Below are 18,560 nucleotides of genomic sequence, written 5' to 3'. Positions count from 1 at the left end.
TTTGTATAAATACCAACCGCTTGATAACTAGAAGAGTTTGATTTGCTCGATCTATTCGCTCGTCGAAGTTAAAATGTGAATTTGCAAGCTCTAAATCAAATTTTGTTTTATTTTGTTAATTTTTATTGAGAGAACTGATAGAGTAATGTTAAGATTTTGACGCTGGTTCAATTTTGTTAATCTAATCGAACAAAATATTGAATTATAGAAAAGTAAAAAATAGACATCAAAGTATAATACTTGATTACTTTCCTTACAGTTGGAACCCACAATGACCTTTGTTCGACATCAGTTAGAAGTTGTATCACTCCTCTCATCTGTAATGCTGGTATATGTGATTGTGAAACAACCAAATACTACAACGAAAATGATAATACCTGTAATATACGTAAGTGTCTATTATCAAGTATGAAACTGTTCATTATTTAGCAAAATTCTAGATTCTTTTTTGCTTTATTTAGATATAGATAGTTGCTCATTTTATGATTTTAATTGAATTTCGAAATTAAGCATTTTCAAAAGTTCTATCGTTTTATGTCCAAAGGGAATGAAATATTTTGTGAAACTTAAAGTTAGAAAGCTAACAGTCCTGTAACCAGATCAGTAATTCTAAAAAAGTCTCAGAAATTAATTATACCACCGAAACACTCTTTTGAATTTATTATCTTTCCGATTAAGGCATTGGATCTATTAACATACGATAGGTAGAAATCTCATTTAGCAATTCACAATCAGGAAAAGTATATTAGTAAATTTTAACACCTTGTCATTTTATTTAAATTTAAATTTTTTGCAGACGATGATTGTAAAATGACATCTCAAGGTATGGAATATCGAGGAGCTGTCAATATAACTATCAACAATAGGACCTGTCAGAGGTGGGATTCAAATGATCCTCATGTGCATTATAGGTTCAATCCACCACCTGGATATGCGCACAACTATTGTCGTAATCCAGACTTTGAAGATGCCCAACCTTCACCCTGGTGTTATACCATGGACCCTAGTATGCGGTTGGAGATGTGTGATATTCCCTTTTGTAGTAAGTATTGATTAATGCCAACAACAGTTTATCGACGTAAACATCTAAGAAATCCCCCTGGTAATAAATGAAATACCGTATAAAGAAAAAAACGTGCATAAAATGAAAAAAAGAAGCGATACTTGTTGTATTAACCCGTTGCAAGTATCATTTGTAAGTCAAATCTTCAGCTGCGAAAAATTTCACAATCAGTAATAGGAAAAAATACAGATCAGACGACTTTTCTGCCAAAAAGAGATTTAACAACTATAAATATATCATGAGTGAGATGAGATTTACTATCATCATATCGGTAAGTTGATTGAAGGGGACTGTTTGACTTATGAAGTGTGGAATTAGTCGATCCTCAATTTCTTTTTATGATTAGTGTTTGTGTTAGATGTATGATCATGCACGAGCGTAACACATCACTTGCCTTCTGAGGATGGTATACGATTGGGCAGAAAGTTTATTACTTCAGAGAATGAAATTTGAAATGAGTAATAAGTTCTTGTTTTCAATATATATCGAGTAAGCATTGAATGGGTTTAATGTTTAAAAAAAGGAGGTAGTCTCTATGTATTATTCTAAGTCTGCACAAGTAAAATGATTTTTAGGGAGACCAAAAGTAATTAAAAACATGCGTTTTCATCTGATGCTTTGATTTATAAAAGCAGGCACATAATCTTTAGATTTATCATATAGGTATAAAAAGAAGATTGCCAATAATGAAAGTGGACAACCTTTGTGTTAAAAGAATCGACCATTCATTATCTGTTGAATCAAAATCTCTTATATTACATTTTTGTATGTCTATGGTTCTTTTTATTTCTTTTTAAAACTAAATATAGTTTTTTTCACATATAGTTATTTCACTCAATTTTAGATTGAAAATCCTTCACATATGTTTAGACTATTGGCTATTCAGAAAAGATTCTATACATTTAAGTACTTTCAAAAGTGTTATTCTCTATAGTTTCGTCACGCAATGCTTGTTTTTAAATTACAAGATAAAAGTCTTTACTAAATCATTAATACATTTTCTATCTCCCAGTCAACACCCTTGATTTTTTTATTAGTATCATATTTTTAAGCAGTGAGCACTCATAATAGATCATATAGATATATAATAGATATAGGAAGATGTGGTGTGAGTGCCAATGAGACAACTATCCATCCAAATAACAATTTAAAAAAGTAAACCATTATAGGTCAATGTACGGCCTTTAACACGGAGCCTTGGCTCACACCCAACAACAAGCTATAAAGGGCCCAAAAATTACTAGTATAAAAACCATTCAAACGGGAAAACCAATGGTCTAATCTTTATAAAAAACGAGAAACACGTATAAATGTCGTTTACTTAATGAATGGCTATTATTTATTTTGAAATTATTGAACCATAAAATTAATTTTTGACTCTTCACATTGAATAATCCGCGAAGCGGATTATGTAAAATGTGAAGAGTCAAAAATTAATTTTATGGTTCAATAATTTCAAAATAAATTATTGCCATTCATTTTAAATAAATTTCTATCAAAAATAAAGCTCGAAGAACACTTTATATTATTTATATTAACAATAACAACGTACACACATGTTGGCGTATGAATACACAACGTCAGAGTGGACGTGTCGCCATAAAAATTGACAACATTGAAAATAAAACTAATAATTTTTACCAATCAGAAGACAGTGAATACACCAAATTTATTTATATTAACAAACGACAACTACTGTACATCAGATTCCTGACTTAGGACAGGTGCAAACATTTGCAGCGGGATTAAACATTTTAATGGTACCAAACCTTCTCCTTTTTTCTGAAACAATAGCATAACATTACAACATAGAAAAACACACGATAAAATGTCAATTGGCAGGCTTAACTCAATTAAAAAACGTAAATTAATATACTATGAACGAATAAATTTGATGTGCGATATCTGAATGTAAATGCACAGTTAATAAAATGTTAGGGACACACATATAAATATAGTACACGTAAGATAACAAAACGAACTGTGTTACACTTTTTTTGTTATGTTTGATGACATTATTTGTTATCATGATATTTAGGAAGTATATTTTCTACACAAATGTACTCCTCTATTTGTGAACAATTTCGTCAAAACAGTTTGAATAATTCCAAAGGGATATTAAATTGTAAGTGTATCGAATCATGAAAAAAGCATTTAACTATTGGAAAAAATATATATTTCTAATGGTACAACAGATTTATTGGATATACATAATACGAATTATAGTCATTTCGTACCATAACCATTTCGTACCTCCCATTTTGTACCCTGGAAAAAAACATTTCGTACCCTGACCATTTCGTACTTTGACCATTTCGTACCTCATGGAATATTAATATGTAATACCATTTCGTACCTCATGAAAGATTAATATGTTTTTTTGTCATTTCGTACCCCAATGAGGATTGATATGTATGCCATTTCGTACCTCATTGAAGATTTATATGTAATACCATTTCGAAATGGCAGAGGTACGAAATGGTCAGGGTACGAAATGACTTGCTTCCAATAGTACAAGGAGGTAGTTTTTTGTAGTACAATATGGTTAAAAGGGGATATGCAGGGCTAATTAATACAAGCTAACCTCATGTTTCTATGATGAATTTATTTAAGGCTGTCAAATATTGTTTTTTCCATAAGATTTTTCAAAGGCGAATTTGAAGGTCTTAGGTTATATACTAGACCAGACATCTTGAAACATAATATTACCAATCTAAAAGGTAATACGTTAAAAATACATCAAAAACTAGCTTAATGGTTGAGTAATAGAATCTACATATTACCTCTATTCGGATGATTATAATAAGCAATAATCTGACTTTTAGTTTTTTTCCCTCAAGAATACCCTTTATCAATAATATACCTGAGCCTCTCCACCTTCCCATTGTAAGAAACATAATGATATTAAAATTAAACGTCAAGGATGTACAAGTTACTCAATCTAGATACGGTAGGGTTTTTATGACAGAAAGAGAAATGAAAAAAAAGAAGCTACTGTACTGTAATCCAACTTTATTTCGTGTGCGATTTATTTTTCGGATCTTTCGTTAGTAAAAGAAGAATAGAATAAGAAACAACTGAAATATAAATAGTAACACATGAAAGAAGTAAAAAAAAAATCGCAAACATGCGATTTTGTTTATTTCTAAGGTACGATTGTACAACTATGTCCCGAGGGATTACATAGATGCAGTAATGGGCAGTGTGTGGCTGACATTAACGATTGCTTATTGGAAATCCCAGAGGCACAGATTACCACAGCTGTTTCGAGACCTCAAGAGCAATCAACAGGTAAAATATTATCAAAAAAAATTACTAAAACGTACTATTATGAGGAGAAAAAAAAGTTCTGATTTTTTTTCTTATTGTAAACCTATCTTAAATTCACATCTCTAGTACTCTAGTTATTTACAAGTTCAATTTATTGTTCTAAGAGTTAGAGCCATTTGTGTCAAAATACATTTCACATCAAGATTATTTCAGTGTAAAGGCAGCAATTACAATGTTATTAAAGTTTTATTTTGTACCTGAATGGTTTTATTAATATTGCGTATTACCTTATAAGTTGGATTCGTTTTCCTCAATCTTTTCTTTTCTGTGAGTGCTTTTTTCTTTCGTTTGTCTTTCTCTTTTTAACCAATTTTTACTTTCAAATATTCGCAAGCTCGTTCAATATACAATTCTACTAGGGACAATATTCCCCAATATTCATGCAATAACCCTTTTATTATATAGCAATATAATATTTGAAAGTAAAAATTGGTTTAAACTAAGATTTTGTCGTTGATGACGTCAAGATTTTGAAGATTTATTGCACTAGTGCAATATTAGAATTTATTGCTCGCTAACTTTTGGTTACTTTCTGTGGGAAATATTATATTGCTATGCAATAATATCATTTTAAGTGTTTCTGTGATGACCAAATGTATTCATTTGCCAAAATTGGTGATATACTCATTTGAGATTTTATTTTTCAGAAGACTCTTTCCACTTTTTGAAATTTGTTATTGGTGGCCTTGTGTTTCTACTGCTGTTTATATTTGCTGTGTGTTTATTCATTGTCTTTTTTCCAAGGTAACAGTTTGGTCATGTATTTAACCAATTAAATCTTATGCGATTATTTACGAAATATTTTCACACTGAATTAGTTTGCAAACAGCTGTTTTTGTTTAATTGTCATTTACATATCACTTATTATATTAAGCAATTGGAGTAATGAAATAGTTTTAGCATGAGTTCATTATTTGATTTGTTAATGACAATTTCTTTAAAATGTTGATGCTTCAAAAAAGTTTACAATCCTAACCAAGGATCACAATCAACATTTTAAAATACCACAATCCCTGCCACGTTTAAAATAGGTGGTATCAAATACTGGTATAACCCATGTTTAATCTTTTTGAAGCAAAATCTTTATCTAAATTTACTACGTTCAAGCACACGTACACTTATATAAGAACTGCAACACTCTGAAAGAGAACAAGAACAGTTTTTTGAATCATATATCAATAATGGTGAAAAGGTGATCAAACAAAGAAGAATAAAAGTGAAATAACACTGGTCATGAAATCAGAGCTATGTATTAATGTTAAAAATTTCAAAAATTGTACAGATTTTCCGTTATTCTCACAGGAATTGACAGTTAAATAGCCGAAAATTTGATAGATATGAATTTTAAAGATGCAGCAATTCATTTAGTTTGCCTTGAATCTTCTGTATACTATTCTATTTATTAATTTCAGAAGAAAAAGACGAATACAAGTTAGACCTCAGTCTGACCATAATAGAATGGTTGGAAACACTACAAATGAACCATGCTGACAGGTTTTTGTTTTGTGTCTGCAAAGTAGAAAACTTTTATATACTGCTTATTATACTCTTGAATTTGTAACTATATAATGTGTTGGACTCTAGCTGCTATATGGTTTTAAACATTTGAACTGACTGCCAGTTTATTTGTATTTTTGGTTGGTCCTAACTGCTTCCATTTATTTTGCTGTTTTTTTTTCTCACTTATTGTTTTAACCTGGATACCTGGTAAATCAATCGTTTTCGTTAACTTTATTTTAAATGTAACTACTTTATTCGCACTGGAAGTCGGCTTACGGTATTCATGGTATTGTGTCAGGAACCTGACTATCTTTTGCTGAGGCCAATATATTATGTAAGAGACCCTACTTATAAATACGTTGTTGTTCAACAAAATTATTTCCTCATCGGAGACTTTTCAGCAATAATCAAAATTGTATAAAAACATCAATTATAGTTAGCTTCTTGTAATATGCAGTTAACTTTGTGAAATTATCATGAGGAGATTGTTTAATACGCATCAACCCCCTTTTTTTACTATCATAACTATTTGATATTGAAAAAAATATACAGTACTACCTAAATACTTAAACTTAAAAGTCAATCAATTTTTATTCAATTTTTTTTTAATCTTATCTGCAGCTGACATAAGTACAACAACTCTCATGCCAGATGATAGACACATCAGAATTTCAGTTTTGATTTTGTTTATCTGTCCTCAATGAGGTGGAATTTACTTTCATAAATTGAATTACTGATAAGTTTATTTCACTGAAAAATATCTCTTTCATTATTTGTTCATCTAGGTTCCAAAAGATAAAATATGACATACAACATTTTGTACAATTTCTTGAAACTTCTTCCCGTTGTATTACCTCGTTCGAATAGAGTATTGTCATTAACTAATACACTTTGAAGTGAGCTTTACATGCATATTGTTAACAAATGAAAGACAATTTTCACTGCTCTGATGCGTTAGCAGGTTTTTATTTCATAAGATGGTTTGATTTTAAGCACGCACTGTAGATTTTGAAATTATCAATAGTTCCGTAACTACCAACCACATGTCTTTACGGCATGAATTTTTATGCCCCAACTACGATAGTAGAGGGGCATTATGTTTTCTGGTCTGTGCGTCCGTTCGTTCGTCCGTCCGTTCGTTCGTCCGTCTGTCCCGCTTCAGGTTAAAGTTTTTGGTCAAGGTAGTTTTTGATGAAGTTGAAGTCCAATCGACTTCAAACTTAGTATACATGTTCCCTATGATATGATCTTTTTAATTTTAATGCCAAATTAGAGGGTTTACCCCAATTTCACGGTCCACTGAACATAGAAAATGTTAGTGCGAGTGGGGAATTCTTATAATTTTATTTTCATATATTAAAAATGCTACTAATAAATGGACTGACTTGTTTTGAATTCACGTTCCGGAACAGATATCTATCAAACAGTCTATGATCAATGTTTAAATCAATACTTGATTCTGTTTCCGTTTTATCCATCCTTAGATATTGAAATATTCGGCTTTGAGCGTTCCTAATAAAGCACAGAAAAACGCGTTGAATTTATAACCTGTGTCCTTGTTTTCCAACTAAAATTGAGATGTAAGATCTTTTTACTAAAACATTAAAACCATTTAGATTAAGATTTAAAGTCATGGTATAATTTTTATTTCTGGTTCTCAACATTTAATTATGTATATTTACAGTCATTAATATGTGATTATAGACTTTCAAATATCAAAAATCAGTTTTAGATATATTGTATTTATGTAGAACTATCATGCATAGTATTTTTTTCTATTGTTTTTAAATATAATTGTGTATATTGTAGTATTCAGCATGCGTGTAATGAATGTAAATTTTGATTACTATTTGAATAAAATTGAAAATAAAAGATATAAGTATTGTATAATTATGAAATTTAGTGAGTCACAAAATCAACATTATTTAATTAGAGATCAACTGAATGATAATAATCTGTTGTTGGTGTAGAAAAGTTCAGACTTTTGGATCGAGTATGGTTCATACATGTAAACAGGTTTAGAAAATTCGAACACGCCCATACAAATACTTCAGCAGGCAGAGATGAGTGTTTAGAATAGCTGTGTGAGTATGGTGAACTGATTATACAATATTTAATTCGTAAAAGAAATACAAGTTGTAGTTAAATGTACATTGATGTAGATTATTCAGAAAGATTGCATATTTTAAAGTTGTTTCGATTTAAATTAGGGTTTCGACAGACTAACATAGTTCGTTGAAGTCTTATGTTAAGCAGCTTTAGTCGGAGCTTTTCTGCAACAGAACAGTCAGTAATTGAGGTTAAACCAATATCCATATTTGAACACGATTTATTTGGAAAGACAAGTAAACCCTCACTAGACCAATATTTCACTTATGTAGAGTTGTGCAGGGCTGTTGGTAATTCCTTGAACCCATTCCATTTAAAAACCATACAAAGAGAAAGGGATTATGGAGATTAAAGTTTCCGTAAACAAAATATTACAAATATATGCTGCAAAACACATGGTGAAGGGAAATTGATAAAATCTTATCATTGTTTGAGTCGGAATAACAAAAAAATAACCCTGCTCTACGTACGACGGTAAAAAAGGGTCAGCCCAGTGTTGAGGATGTTGATTATGTCGTTAATAAGCTATCGTAATTGGTTTAGACTTGATGGGCGTTTGACTTATTGTCTAACCGGCAATCACATTGCCATATACGATCCAATACACAATTCTCGACTAAAGCATTCAAACAATACCCAACAGATATCACGTACAACAAATGTCTGTGAAAAATACCAGAGGGACGTTCAAACTCATAGATCGAAACAAACTGACAACGCTATGGCTAAAAGTGGAAAAGATAAACAGACAAATAATAGTACAAGGACACAACATAGAATACTAAAAATTAACCAACACAAAAACAACAACTGGGGATGACTTCATGTGCTCCTGAAGGGTGAGAGATGCTTGAACCGTTGGCCAAATTAAACATTAAAACCGATTTTCATATTCAAAGAGCAGCCAATAAATATGACGAAATCTATTTTGATAAAGATTCAAAGTGAGATAAAAGCAAGTATGCACTCTACAGAATCCTAAGGACATGCCAATAAAGCAAAAATAAAAACAACACCAACACTATGCTGCTAATTTTCATAGTTTTTGTCTATAGCAGAAGCCTTTTGTACCCCATCTCATTAAATCAATGAAGAGCAAGCAACTAATGAGTGTTATGAGGAAGTTGAAAATGACAAAACAATAAAAATATAAATCTCTAGGAATTATATACAAGCCATATAACTCTTTGTGTTTTTAGTATTGTTTATTTATATCTTTGTTTACTTTAATTAGTGTCGTTATCGTTGGATTAATAAACGAAGGCACGTTTTTTTTAAATTCCAGTATATTTATCAGACTTTCACTTATATGGATTTCATCTACATTTTTGTGCTTATAACGTTATGGGGAGTATCATGAAGGAATCAATAAGGTCACCATCACAAATTTGTTAACAAAAGAAAATTATTTGGCACAAATCCCAAGAGACTATTTAATATGTCGGAATAGTGCACTGATTTGCTACTTAAACAATTGCATTAATAAACAGCTGCAGACATTATCGAATTACAGTATATAAGTATGCACCAGGAGTCAGTTTCACTAAACGACTTATGATTAAGGTTGATCGTAAGTATACTGAATTGTTCATGACTAACGACCAATCTAAGTCGTAAGTTATTTTTGTGAAATCCACTCTTGACAGGTTCTATGTTAAATGGATTGCATTTACAAGGGTTGTGCTCATAAAGAAATACAACTAATATATGGCTTGAATGCTCTCTATCCTAAATTGTAAACAGGCACAGCTAAGTTTAAAAAAAACCGTGACAATCTTTGCATTGCAAAGTAGTATGATGGCTTGTACTGGAACAATCAACATACTTTAATGTGCATATGCAAGGGAATTGGTTGCCGGAGTTTTGAATGTACCAAAAAACAGGTACTTTTGGTCTGAAAAAAAGCTAACTTTTATAAACCTCATGCACTTTTATTTTGATTCAACGTTAACACTAAAATAGTGTTCTACAATGATCACCAGCGGTTCATCATTTATTTGCTATCCAAATTACCTAAAAAAATCTGCATGTTTTCAAAGTTTCATTTTTTCATTGGAACTATTTTATATTAAATATGTACTACCTTCTGGCATCAGACCTGAGTTCGTGGTGGGAAAAATTCTACTTTATTGCCATGATTGAAGAGTATAATCGACACCAAAAATTAAAGTCATCTACACCTTTATGAACTGGTAAACGAAAAAATATGCCTGTGTCTTAAATCATTATAGACATGTTTTTCTTATATCATATTTGTCAGATGTGCTGCCTGATATTTAAATTGATTGCAAATTAACCGATTTTTATTATACTTCACGTTAAAATCCCATATTTTGATTGACTAATACGAGGATGTTAATTTACTCTATCACATGGTTAAGCGGGTGACAATTTTTTTGTATGTTACCCTCTCGGCTAGACCTATCAAAAATCAGTAACTTAAAGGACAATGAATTAAATTTACAGTTGTTGGGAAAACATGTTTCACTTGTTAATATTTTTTTTTAAAACCCAAAATCAATATGTGTTATGCTTATTGTTGATGTTTTATTTCATACTCAAACAAATTCGTTCACCATCGATTGGTTTCAACAGGTGATGTACATTTCATCATATTCATTGTGATGTATATTTCTCCGCCAGATATGAGGCCTTTTAAAAGGGGATTTCCACCAAAATTGAAATTAAATAAATAACAACAACACAATAACAACAATTGGAAATAAATTTGTTTTTTAAATAGCCAAGCATTTTCCCGTTTCGGGCCGAATTCTTATTTCGTTGATATGTCAAGTCAATGCATTATTATTGTCTATTTGCTTCCTTGTTGTTGATTTTTCTAATACCCGTAAGGTTGTTAAGTACGTGAATACATAGAAAATACTTTAAAATAAAATGCATCTGTAAAAGACAATAACAATAATAATGATAGAACATTCAGTATAATAGATTAAATAACACATAGCTGAGAGGGTAATAGAGCAGATTGGTAACCATCAAAAAAGCATTGTCAACCTTGGCTTCGCTGCGGTTGAATTTTTTCTCGGGATACCAGTCTGCTCTATCACCCTCTCAGCTATGTGTTATTTATATAGTGTCCTATTCCGTTTAGTAACATGATAGCTGAATTGCATAGCAGCTAATGCAACAATTTTAGAGGATTCTTATCCTATTGACGCACCAGGTCTTGCACCATTTTGAGTTCATTCCATTTCCTATAAAAAAAAAATTATCGCAGTTTGTGTATATTCTTAATCATGTTAATAGATTAACAAGTTTCAAACATCAGTTATACGCTTTTGTCTCTTCTATGAACACAAAAGTATGAACTAAGAATAACCGGACTTCTTTCCAACTTTTAATATACTTTTATTGGCTTAACAATTATGGTAACAAATAGTAGCTACTGACACTGACTGAATTCAAAAAAAGAAATATAAATTGAATTTGTTCTTGACCAAATTTTTAGATCAGTGATGCAGTTAAACTGTAATGTTTAAATGCGTGCATACTGTTCGATGCCATAACCGTAGATGTCATCTGCATATTGCGAAAGAAAAATACAACGCCTATAGTGAAAAATAATTAGTGATAGAAAGTTGAAAAAGCCTCTAATTTAGTTTTTTCCACGGAAAATAAGAAAGCTTTATACATGCAAAGCCAATTTTAAAAGACATTGTCATATATACAATATCATACGGTTGTTTGTAGTTCATTATGTGGTATATGGTTTTGCTTATTGTCGAAAACCGTAAGGTGTCCTATAGTTTTTTGTTTCTGTTATTCGATCTGTATTGAAAAGTGACCACCTTGGCAATCATACTACATCTTCTCATTGTTATGTTCCAACATAAAGGCGGAAGCATCTTGCTTATCAATACAGTTATGACTTTTATTAAAGTTAGCTAACTCACTGTAAAAAGCTTGATCTCATATATTTGAAGACATGCATAGCTTGTACAATAGCACTCATATATCTTTTTAATCAAAGGCAAACTTGAAAACACAATTATGCTAACCTTTCTGCAGTATATTGTAATTACATATTGAGCTTATTGTTACATGTTGATCATATGTGAATAAGTTTCTTTTAATTAGCATGATTAGATATTAAATAGATAGAATGTAGAATTTAAATCCATATACTTGTTATTTGATTCCGTGCTAAGTGCGTATGTTATTCTTAACGTAAAAGACAATATGTCGAAATTGTATTAAGTACAAAATAATGTAAGACTCTTTGTCAAATTACAACTTCCTTTCGGCCAGCAAAATATTTTCCATAAGGATTGAGATCATATAAGTGTGTTCTTTGTTTATTTGTAGGAAGTAAGTACACAGAGACATGCACCCCACAACTACTTTGTTTCAATAATATGTTATGTGTTTCTGGAAGATGCGATTGTGAAAATCCGGGAACGCAGTATCACGACCCATTGAATGACAGTTGTAAAGCAAGTAAGTATTTAATCAAAATACAAATCAAATCCTATAAGCAAATAAATATAAACGGATAAGGACGTCAGGAACACATTTTAAAAAGCCTGTCAGTTTCAAAAACAAATAAACTGTTGCATGGTATGTAATACATATCGAATCGGCTTAATGTGAAGTTAAAAGACATCGACAGAACATAATTTTGAGGTGGAAAACAGAATAGTATCTTAAGCTCTTTCAACGCAAAAGTGAAAAAAAGTCAATTAAAACAGTTTGTTGCACGGAAAACTTTAAAAACTGGCAATCAGAACAATACCAAGAAATACCAATACAAAAATATAACGCATTGTGAATGCTGCAAAAAAAAAGCTGATTTGCTTACCGATTTTTTTTGAAGACATATAACATTTCTTTTCAATAGCAGTTTTACTTTTGAATCTTTTCGGAATTCCCTTGAATGTGATTGTTAACCTCAATTTTAGGGCTAAAATATCGAAATCAACTTCATGTGAACAAAATAATTTTAAGTAATATTGGAAATTCAACACGTTCATTCAGACCGACGAATTCTGTTCTAGATGGAATATGCTTTAATAATCATGTAAACTGTTAATTGATAGGAAAAAAATACAATGAAACATGCTCAACACCATTGAGCTGTTACAACAATTTGGTTTGTGTTTCTGGGAGATGTGATTGTGAAAGTCCTGGTGAGCAGTATCACGACCCAATAGATAACAGTTGTAAAGCAAGTAAGCAATTTTATGGTGTTATGTTGCGAAAGTTTTTTTTTCGTCTTGTCTTTACTTTATAAATACGTATTATAGACCTTGATATTTTCATCAAAAATTGTTACTTCAAAGATTAATTTATTTGACTTATTGTGTGTATATAATAAAAAGGAACTATACATTGGTTTTTTTTTCTCGTTTCTAATAATGCTGTGTATGCAATCAGCAATGATTAAGATCACTTATCTTAAAAAAAAATACAAAAGTACAACCATGAGGAACAATTCACCATATCAAAACTAAGAAGGAGACACCGAAAGATATATTTTAAGACATAACACGATTTGGACAAATTGGTTATTAATCAGAAGTATTTCAAGTTGTCGATATCTAACGGAATCAACTGTCGAATCACTGTACTGTACCGAATTTTATTTCAAGTATACCTATTTAACAAATACACAAAATCAAGGGGGAAAAGGTACAACCAATAACGTATCGTTGTTTATATGAGATTAGTGGAAATACGCTAAAACCTGTTGATCTGAAGTCATGTATCAATTGTTCAGTACTCATCAGTAGAATGAAAACGTGACAATCACTTCCGGAAGGCACGACAATGTTAAATGCCTAGAACAGTCTTTTGATTGATTGAAGTATGTATTCACAAGTATATATAGCAAATCGACGATTTCGATTTTATCATTTGTCTTTTAGTTATCATTCTCGCTGGATTGGTGTCTCGTTGACTCATACCCCATATCTGATATATTATTCCTATGTGTGTTTACATTTATTAATGACAATGATGTATATTAGAAAGTAGTTATAAAAAAAAAGACGTGCGTATGCACAAAGATTAGATTTTTTTTTTTTTATCGTTTTCACGTTTTTAGATATTCATACATCGTTGGATTTGAAATAATTGGATTTAAGCTTCCCAGTTGAGGCTAAAACCAGAAAAGCGCTTCTGACGCGTAGAATTTATTTCTGATACAGAAAGAAAAGTAGTTTTTGAATTTTGCTTTGAACTATAAATAAGGGGATTCATATCTATAACCAATAACCGAACAACTGGAATAAATTTAATCTCATGTCCCGTACGCTGAAAAGTATGGCACATATGATCTTCGCACAATGCATTGTTTGTTATAGTAATGGTGTAATAATAAAAGTATATGTTTTATAGGAAACAATTACAAAGAAGCATGCATCTCTATACCTGGGGATTCAACATGTTACAACAATTTGATTTGTGGTTTTGGAGTTTGTGATTGTGAAGAGCAAGCAACAATGTATCATGACCCAAGTAATAATACTTGTACAACAAGTAGGTACATGAATGATTTTGATTGATGAAAATGATTACCATAAACATTCTATAAACTTATTTTCAAATCAAAAAACAAGATTGACGGAAATAATCCACAGATTTTTAATTCACGAACAAGACATGCAAGATTGACATAGATATTCCACAGATTTTAAATTCATGAACAAGATTGGCATACACTTTTCATTGATTTTAAATTTATGAACAAAATTGATGCATAATTTCTATCAACCTTCGAAAAACGAGAGTAAGAATTGTTTGCATGAGACTTTTCTGTTGGACAACATCACATGTAAGAAACTGTTGGACAGGTACATAATAAAGGATTTTTTTTACATTTTATTGTTCAGACAATTCAGTACATGTAGTTGCTGTTAACCAGTAAAGAATAATACCCTACCGAATAACATGAAAAATCAATGAACCTAACTGACTTGAATTCGAGGGAATGGTCTGAATAGTACTACAATACCCGCCGATTATTGATCTAAGATTGACAGAAAGACTGAACATGACTTAATGGTTTCTTGTTCAGTCTTTTTCAGATGATAATAACATCAAAATTACGTTGTTAGACTAAAATTTGTTTAACAGTGGCAGTCTAAGAAGTTTTATTCTGAAAAGTACTTAAAAACTAAAAATTGAGCTGATAATACCCTCGGTAATAAATAGCCGTCCAGCAAAATCTAAGTGTTGACAAACTAGTGATGCAGTAGATAAACTACACAATCATGTTATTAAACCACACGTCCACCAAGGCGATGTTAAGCAAATTACTTCAGTGACATGGCATTTTGGTCGTTCCTCATACAACTCACTATTAACTATTATCTACTAATATTGAAAAACAGTCGTCAATTGTGTATTAAAACTATGAACTTTAGAAAATAAAACAGTTCAAACCATTCATTATAGTTGGAAGATACCAAGACCCTTGCTCCATCGACGCTAGAAATACGAGTTGTTATCCTCCCTTGCTTTGTTCATTCAGTGTCTGCTATTGCAAACTGCCAGCAATGCAACGTTACAATGCAGATGATAATACTTGTAATGACGGTATGATTTTAAAACTTATTCTTTTTATGATTAATTATAAAAAATCTGTAAAATCTTGGATAATCTTTGTGTTTTTTAATAGTTTCTGAGAACTAGTTTCTGAGAACTAAAGCTTGTCAATGATAAAGCTATGAAAGACCAAGAGAGAACATTTCCTGCCAAAATTTCAATGGCTGATATCTTGAAAATAAGCGCAGTGACCTATATTTTTTTTGCTCATTGACAATTGGTTCCTTTATTAATTCCAAATCAATATACAATGATATATACTAGTGTTATGAAAAGCTTGGTAGTTTGAAACTGAGTAGCGAACTTCCTTTAACAGTTAAAAAAATATCTTTATTCAAAATTGCACATAATTTGAACAAATTCAAAAAAATGTGTTACATCTTACTTTTAATAAATCAATCTGTATGTGGTGGAAGATAATAGTGATTTGAAATTTTTGAATGATAGTAGAGTATTGTTTAGATATAATAACGATAAAAGGATGAGTCTTGAAAACAAGAAACATGTGAGGCTTTGCAGTACATTTTGTGCAATTAAGATATTTTTGAAACTGTTTAACTTTATAAAACAATTAATTTGAAAATCCATAGATACACCACACGAATAAACTACACAAATAATTATTTAACAGTTATATTATGAGCCGTAGACAAAAGTGAAGTCCCTATAATATCATCAATTGTTTGAATTGACTCAATTGACATAAACTGGTAGCTAAACGCAAACCAACGTACTTTTTTTATCATTTAAGCTCATTTCAAGGTTGAAGAGTTTGTTAACAATACTGAGGATTATGGAGATATTGTAGAAGCAACGATGGATTTAATGCATTACATGAACACAGAGACAAAAGAAAAAGTTCATGTAAGATGTGTCTATTCATTAATACCCAATGCAGTGAAAATAAGGTTTTTGATTAATCAATCCATCAGTAATTTTTGTTTATCAGATTGTAATCTTACGTTGATATATTGTCACCTTAAACATGTTAAATGAGAGTAAGATCCCTAACGAATATAATGTCATATTTCTGAAGATCAAGGTCAGAGTTATTAAAATAGGGTTGACATGTAGAGAGCAAATTTATTTTGGTGCTGAATCAAATTCCATATATATGGGATTGTTTACTTACTTTGATATATGATGCTATTTATTCATAGAAAGAATGTATTTAACACGTTTAATTTCGAAGTCAAAACCTCACACATCAAAGTCCCAATTACACAAAATAGACTAAAATCAGTGACATATGTTTTTGTTTGCTAAATGAAACTGTAAATGGGATTTGGTCCATACTGGATATATTGTAACATATACAAAGAGGAATATATTACAGTCACATATGATAAGCGGATTTCCAAATGACAGTTTATTACTTGTCGTTTGCTGACCAAACTTTTAAGTAGACAATACTTCATTCTTTGGTATATGAATTAATGCATAGTTTGTACATGAATTGCAATGCATTATTCTGATTTTTTTTTTTAAAGGTTTAACATGTCGTAATTTGCTGTGATACCTGTAAAAAGTTTTAAAGATAGAAAGGAGTAGGTTCAGTAAGACCCCTTTTTGGCCCCAAAATATAGCAGTTTTAGAAAATTGTTAAAATGTAATCTTTAAGCTATATTTTGGAAAGTAAAATGCATCTGAAAAATTCCTGTAATAAAATAAGTTTGGTGACCTTCTGCTGTTGTTTTTTCTATGGTCGGATTGTTGTCTCTTTGACACATTCCCCATTTCTATTCTCAATTTTATTATATTTCATTGAATTATGTTCTTTATTTTCATCATTTGCATCTTACATTATCTTTAACAAGTCCAACCTTTTCGTGAAGTAAAAACATTTATTAGTTGTAATAATGAATATTATGTTTTAAAATGTGAACTTAAATGAGGAAATGCTTATATGGCACTAAACATTAAGTTAAGTTAATAGGAAAATGAAACAAACAAAAATATATCGATTGTCTTAGTGTTTAATCTTTTCGACTCGTTTTAAGAATTTACATCCTCTTGCTTTTCTTGTATTTTTAACATGAAACGAAACAATATCTTTTAGAAATATTTTTACTGAAAATATTTTATATACTCATAATATTTTTCATTAAATCCATCATAGGTTATTGAGGAAATGGTTACAGTTTTAGCTGATTTACCGACAGAGAGTGAAAGTAACATGGAATCCATCTTAAAAGCTTCGAACGAAATTTCTAAGGAAACTGATGCATTATCAGATAATGTACAGGTATGCCATCAATTTTTTCAGTTAACAGAAAATAGGTAAAACATGAAATATTTATAGAATAATAAGGGAAATAACACTATCAACTTTTTTCATTTGGATTTGTACTAGCTGCAATATAAACATTTCAAAAAGAGAGGCAGAAGGGAGACCCATGCACGTGATATCAAAAAAAGATATTCATCTCTTTAATACACCAACTTACAGAAAGATATAAAAAAGATGTTATTGAAATGATACGTTATTTTCTGTATTAATTTAAGTGCAAATGGTAAAACATGTATTTTTTTGCAATTCCAGCAAAAATGTTTACAAACATGATAAAATCCAGCATCATTATAATTTCATCATGACAAGTATTTGATTATGTAAGTGTTCTTACAGGATGCATTGATTACCGTTATAGACAAGATATCTAGCCAGATATCTTATACAGATGTCAACAAAAACATGAAAAACGAAACGGACAAAGTAAACAATATGGTCATGTAAGTTAACATTATAATTACTTAAAAGTTAAAAAGGAATAATTAATTCATGAATTGAAAATAATATAAAATTCTCGATTTCTTATCGATATATATTTTTTGAAAGATCATGATGTCAAAAGTCTTGCAAAATATGCAAAAAGGGAATATCTCTATTAACCCTTTCATGCCGAATATAGCCTTTTGGCACACCCGCGCGCATGCCGAATGTGTTCTTTTGTCACACCGGTGTTGACGCCGAATGTATCCTTAAAGATACATA

The 18,560-nt window shown here is 30.6% G+C and overlaps 1 protein-coding gene across 8 annotated transcripts in view; it reads left to right on the top strand.

The window, feature by feature from the left end:
- The window catches only part of LOC139491560 (uncharacterized), a 168,038-nt gene that overhangs the window by 130,412 nt on the left and 19,066 nt on the right, over positions 1-18,560 (top strand). For all 8 annotated transcript variants that reach the window (XM_071279311.1, XM_071279313.1, XM_071279316.1 and 5 more), the window contains 9 exons: positions 260-388; positions 797-1,042; positions 12,329-12,460; positions 13,060-13,191; positions 14,360-14,500; positions 15,419-15,559; positions 16,320-16,432; positions 17,688-17,813; positions 18,195-18,298. In XM_071279311.1, the coding sequence (XP_071135412.1) occupies positions 260-388; positions 797-1,042; positions 12,329-12,460; positions 13,060-13,191; positions 14,360-14,500; positions 15,419-15,559; positions 16,320-16,432; positions 17,688-17,813; positions 18,195-18,298 (1,264 nt within the window). The remainder of the gene's footprint in view (positions 1-259; positions 389-796; positions 1,043-12,328; positions 12,461-13,059; positions 13,192-14,359; positions 14,501-15,418; positions 15,560-16,319; positions 16,433-17,687; positions 17,814-18,194; positions 18,299-18,560) is intronic.

Source organism: Mytilus edulis, chromosome 10 (genome assembly GCF_963676685.1).
Source record: "Mytilus edulis chromosome 10, xbMytEdul2.2, whole genome shotgun sequence".
Taxonomy (NCBI): Eukaryota; Metazoa; Mollusca; class Bivalvia; order Mytilida; family Mytilidae; genus Mytilus; species Mytilus edulis.
This window is presented reverse-complemented; position numbering and strand designations above follow the sequence as displayed.